Consider the following 6,376-nt stretch of genomic DNA (forward strand, 5'->3'; position numbering starts at 1 on the left):
ACTCTAACTCTATAGAAAATTTAGATAGCATTTCGCGCATTCACCCAAAGTGAAATAAATAATAAATACAAACAAAATTAATTACTGAAATTTTTTCTCCGAGTTTTAGCTTGAAATCAGATTCATGCAAGTTGTATTTTATGGGACAAAACTTCCCTTGACATCATACGGTATATAACACCTCCCAAAAATAAGGGGCATGAAAAACAAGCTACATCAAATTTTTAAGAAAAAAAATAAAAAGTTATAAATTTCTTAAAGTCGTTGTCACAGCATTATCTATTAAGAAGAATTTTAAATGTTTATAAAATATAGATGTTTTAATAATTATATATGTTCATCTTAATTATAAAAAATATTTATAATAAACAAAACAAAATTCACATAACCAATAATGAATGGCACCGGATGGAGTCATTGACATCATCTGATTCGCATGCACTCACAAAGACATACATATCGGATTTTTATTTTAAATAAGATAAAAAAATTCATATTTTCTCAAACACTATTTTTGAACTTTAATTTTTTAAATACGATTTTTTTTGTTTAGAGCAAGCTCGTCGCACTCCCGACGAACTTACCCCCGGCGAACTCCCTTCAATTTTTTTAAATTCCACGTTTTTAATCCATTTTAATTTATTATCATCATCTCTAAATAGAAATATAAATCTACAAACAGCATATAGGAGTACACAAAAATACACAGATAACAAGCATAATTTTTTTAAGGATTTTTTTTAATTATAAATTAAAAAAAAAAATCATATTTAACAATGACAACTATTATCATCATCTCTAGAAATACACAGAATAAATCTTATTTAACAAGAATTTTTTTAATTATAAGTTGTATTTTATTTTAAAAAAATTTATTTATATTTTTTATTATAAATAACACAGTAAAATTAGTATTAGAATTAAAAAAAATTTAGCATAAATAATACAGTAAAATATTGCACCAAAACACTATCAACAGTTCAAAATAAAAAAATTAGTAATCAACAACTTAAAAATTAGAATAAAAAAAATTAACAAAATAATCAAAGCTAAATTGAGACAACAGTGCTTATTGGTGCTAAAGAAGAGAAAAGGAGATAACAGGACAATAAATACTTCACATTCGAGTAGAGAGAGACGTCACAATGAGAGAGAGATAGGAAGAGATCAGAGCTCGAAGAGGGCCATTGAGCCCTGAGCTTTGAATAGAGTGAGAGAACTTGAAGAAAGAGACGGACAACAACAAATCGAGCAGAGACGACAACGGAATAGCCTTTCGCAGTGGTGACGCCAACAGCTCCGAACAGGTCTTTGTGTGATGTTGTGGAGAAGCGAACAGACCTTTTACGGACAACGATAATATTCTCTACCATAGAAGAAGAGTTCGACGAAAAATTTGAATTTGGTGGTTGAGCTGTTATTGTCGAAGGTTTAAGGTTAGGACGTTGGGTTTGTTGGTTTGAGAGAAAGAGGGAATATTTTAAAACTAAAATAGCTTCGAATTGGTTTTAACAATTCATCTATTAGTTGCTAGTTTGATTAGGGTGTGTGGCAACACTATCCAAATACGTAGCTATCCACCTCGTTCTTACTCGATCGGGGCAAATAATTTTTTACACTAGGACAAATTTTTAATGGACCGGGGCCAGGTTTAGGTTAAACTCGTCCCAGTATATATAATATATATAAAATAATTAGTAAAATGATTAATAATATTGTATCATATTTAAATTTTTACTTTAATTTATGTTATGTATGTAATAATGGTTATATAAATTAAAATTTAATTTTATTTGTTGAATTTTAATAATTATAGAAATGAGACGGATACTCGTAGAAACGGATTAGAGTTTAACTTTTTACTACTCGCATATAAAAGCGAAGCGGATTTGATACGGATTATTGTAGAACAGAACAGGATCAGATAGAAAAAAAGCTTCATTGCCATCTCTAAGTTTGATCGATTCTTCCATTAATTTTTTGTGATACATACAATTTTTCACATTAATCGAATCCATAAAAAAACAATTTTTAATTTTAATCGAAACGACTAATCTGATTCGATTTTTAGACATTAGTTCTTAATATATTTGTTGGTCATAACTTTGCCAGGAGGGTTGCTTTTAAATTGTCTGCATAACAAATGCATTATGCATGACATAAAAATTCTTCTATCAATTGGCAGTTAGCTCCCTTCTCATAAGTCCCATTTTCCTAAAAAAAGACTTGAATGCTTAATAATATCTCAAATAGGTCCCCAAAAAATTTACAGTCGAACAGATTTATGCTTAACAAAATTTAACTAAAATTTTAATTTTGACATTTTTAGTTATACACCAAATACGTCTCTATGACAGTTTGACTCGGTCAGAACGTCCTACGTAGAGATTAACCGGGCTGACATATCAGGTTAACTGCGACGTGTCACTTTTAGGACAATTTAGTCCACATTCAAGCTGGACAAAACGACGTCGTATTGGAATATGAGGCGAACGACGTCGTTTCATGGAGGACAAATTCGTCCTCACTATGGAAGGCAGAGTTGCACAATGGCAACGTTTTAAATGGGGGACCTATCTGCCTGTTCGAGGGGACCTATCTGCCTGATGATTATGCTTCTATAGGGACTTACTTGTCTGATAACCTAATATTTGGAGACCTATCTGACCTATAATTGGTGACATTATCCTCAAATATATTCATTGCCCTTTTTTGGTTTCATTAACAACATAGGCTGATGTATCTGGATCTGGTAGTTTTTAAAATTCTAATCCTCCCTCTCATGACACTCAAATTAAAGATTCTCCTTCACATGTCCCAAAAAATGTCTGAAGCAATTCCAAGATATGCTAATTTTTAATGACTTAATGCGTATGTTGAACGATGACTTGGAGAAGATAGAGTAAAGCAGTTGGAGGATCTGTCGTTGAAGAAGAATGATGATAGCCAAATTGCAAAGAAGCATACTGTTTTTGTTCTGTTTAGGGGTATAATAATTGGGAGCATTGGTAGTTGTAGTTGTGTTTTGTATGTATGTGGTGGCTGTTTAGGCAAGTTTTAATATGTGTTGATTATCAAATTGTTAGATTGAAATGTCTCAAATTGTTAGACTAAACCAAACCAACCCAAACAACAAAAAGTCTATTTCCTCCAACGTAACAAAATATGATGTTGAAATTCTTAAAAGCATCATTTCTTTGTAGACTGTTTCAACCTCGATGTTAGGAATAAATCTGAACAATCTAGATGCTGTGCCACTGGTTGCAGCTGCCATGGTCTCAGCACTAACATTCTTTTAAGCCTTGAACTTGATTACTGTTTATTTTGAACGTCTAAAATGTTGCTGAGGCTGAAATTAATAAAATTATTATGAGGATGTTTCATACATATTTCAACATACGCATTAAATCATTCAAAATTAGCATACTTTGGGATTACCTAAGACATTTTTTTGTGACATGTGAAGGAGAATCTTCAATTTGAGTATCATGAGAGAGAGGATTAGAATTTTGCAAGCTACCAGATTCAGATATATCAGCTTATGTTTTCAATGAAACCAAAAAAAGATAATAAATATATTTGAGGGTAATGTCACCAATTATAGGTTAGATAGGTCCCCAAACATTAGGTTATTATACAAATAGGTTTCCCATTTAAAACGTTGCCATTTCTCAACTCTGTTTTCCATGGTGGGGACGAATTTGTCCTCCACGAAACGACGTCGTTCGCCTCATAATCCAATAAGACGTCGTTTTGTCTAGTTTGGATGGAGGACTAAATTGTCCTAGAGGTGACGCGTCGCAGTTAACCTGACACGTCAGCCCGTTAACCTCCACGTAGGACGTTCTAACCGGGTCAAACTGTCATGGGATGTATCTGGTGTATTAATATACAAATCAATCCCTAAAGTTTTATTCCGGCAGACAAATCAGTCCCCAGTTCATTTTCTGGCAGAGTAATTACCCAGATCAGTCCCTAAGAATTTTAAAAACAGACATTTTAGTCCCAAAAAAAATTAATATACAGATTAATTTTCAACGTTTTTCTCCACGAAAAGAGTGTATTAATATACTAGTGTCATCATTCACATGCACAAAGCTAAGTTAATAATAATAAAGATCGACATATAGTAAAAGTAAAATGGACGGAAACTGTTATGTCTGATAGAAAAAAATATTAAAAATTGATTTGTATATTAATTTTTTTAGAGACTAAAATAAATATTTTTAAAATTTTTAGATACTGATCTAAATAATTATTCTATCAAAAAATAAACTGAGAACTGATATGTATGAGATGTGAGAGTAAAAGAATTTATTTACGGAAACAAAATTACTAAATTCCCATAGACACCTAAAAAATGGTGGTGTAGTAATATGATGGATTTGATTGAGCACACGTGTGACAGCGGGTATTTTGCTGGATTTGCACGTGTGAGGAAGGCACCTCCCTTGGTCCGTTGGTACATTTATCTGTACCACAAAGTCCCATACACACTGAATACTCATCTATCTGATCCTACCCCACCCACGCATCACGCATGGATTCATGTCAACCCCAACTCCCACCGGGATTCAGGTTCCACCCAACCGACGAAGAACTCATCGTTCACTACCTCAAGAGAAAAGCTTCCTCTGCTCCTCTCCCCGTCGCCATCATCGCCGACGTTGATCTCTACAAGTTCGACCCATGGGAGCTTCCAAGTACCAATCCTAAATCATTCATCTCACCTTTCTTCTTTCCTTTTCATCTTTTAACATCTATCCATATACAGGTAAGGCCACGTTTGGGGAGCAAGAATGGTATTTCTTTAGTCCGAGGGATCGCAAGTATCCGAATGGGGCTCGCCCAAACAGAGCAGCTACGTCCGGATATTGGAAGGCCACCGGCACTGATAAGCCTATTATTGCGTCTGATGGCCAACACCGACTCGGCGTCAAGAAAGCTCTCGTCTTCTATGGTGGCAAGCCTCCTAAAGGGGTTAAAACCAATTGGATCATGCACGAATATAGACTCACTACTACTCATAACAACAATTCTATCTCATCATCAAAGTCTTTTCCTTCTCTTCCTTCTCATCTTCCTTCCGCCAATAACAAGAAGAATTCCTTGAGGGTATCTATCATTCATTTCCTTCCTACAAACATATTTGACTTGGATATTTCAATTAAAAATGTTAAAAGATCATTAAAATTTATTATTTTTTATTATTATTTAGTTATTAATTTAATTTTTTTAAATTTTATTTTATATTTTTAAATAAAAGAGTGTTAGAAATAATTTTTGTGATTTGTAGCCATCAAATAGTCATCAATGATAATTTTAATGGTGTGAGATTGGTATGAGATTTCATCCAATAACTCACTTTTTCTTGCTGATTACATGCTGACAAGAATTTGAAAAAATTGCTGGCTCCTTAGATTTTTTTTTTAAATATTGATAACTAATTGATAACTATAAATAATAAATAATTCTGATAATTCTCCAGTATCTGTGTTAAAGATATTTTGCTATAACTAATAGCTAATGCTTTTCCCTTTTTCTTTCTTTTAAATAGTTAACTTTATTGTTTGTTTGGTTGGTTTTATTATTATTATTATAGCTTGATGATTGGGTGTTGTGCCGAATATATGAAAAAAGCAACCGTGGCAATTTTGCAAGAACAGCGTTGATGGAGCACCATGATCATGATGATGATGATGATGACAATAAGGATCAGCTTTCCGCGGAAACAACGAGTATGATAGAAAACATGTCCACGATGAGTAGTCAGAATTCCAAGCCCACACAACATTATGGACCATTGCTGGTTCAAAACGATGACAACTTCTTCGATGGAATCTTAGCTGCTGATCATCATAATCAACAACACAACTTGCCAATGAAGAGGACACTGGTGAATATGAATAATTCACAGTTTTGGAATGAGACAAACAAGAGGTTCCATTGTGATCTCAATAACAACACTAACATTGTTGCTAATAATGATGAGGATAACACTTCCTTTGTTTCACTGCTTAGCCATAATCAGATTCCTCATCATCCTACTAACAATGCTTCTCTTCTTGACCCTACTGTTGCTGATGGTGTTTTCAGGCAACACTTTCAACTTCAAGCAATTAATTGGAACTTATAGATTATATTCTCATCTGACTAGCTAGCTAGCCATATATTATATGTAGTGTGATCAGAGTGGTCTAATATCATTGATTATATATACAGTACATGTAATTAGCTATTTTATTGTCACTTTTCTATTTGAAGCTTAATTAATTAAGCTATACAATGTTTGTATACAAAATATACTATTCTATGATGTAAGTATACCTATATACCAAGCTTATACAAAATTAGCTCTTGCATTTTGAGTAGTGAA

General features: G+C 33.0%; 1 protein-coding gene across 1 annotated transcript; it reads left to right on the forward strand.

Moving 5' to 3' along the window:
* Positions 4,474–6,376, forward strand: LOC107624204 (NAC transcription factor 25-like). The gene is made up of 3 exons (XM_016326687.2): positions 4,474–4,703; positions 4,775–5,115; positions 5,603–6,376. Exons 1-3 carry the CDS (start codon positions 4,541–4,543, stop codon positions 6,134–6,136), a joined length of 1,038 nt encoding a protein of 345 aa, XP_016182173.1. The 5' UTR covers positions 4,474–4,540; the 3' UTR covers positions 6,137–6,376.

This window comes from Arachis ipaensis, chromosome B10 (assembly GCF_000816755.2).
Source record: "Arachis ipaensis cultivar K30076 chromosome B10, Araip1.1, whole genome shotgun sequence".
Lineage (NCBI taxonomy): Eukaryota > Viridiplantae > Streptophyta > Magnoliopsida > Fabales > Fabaceae > Arachis > Arachis ipaensis.

Coding starts and splice junctions, on each gene's coding strand:
- LOC107624204 (XM_016326687.2), top strand. CDS start 4,541: ATGGATTCATGTCAACCCCAACTCCCACCGGGATTCAGGTTCCACCCA. Junction 4,704..4,774: donor CGACCCATGGGAGCTTCCAA/GTACCAATCCTA, acceptor ATCCATATACAG/GTAAGGCCACGTTTGGGGAG. Junction 5,116..5,602: donor ACAAGAAGAATTCCTTGAGG/GTATCTATCATT, acceptor TTATTATTATAG/CTTGATGATTGGGTGTTGTG.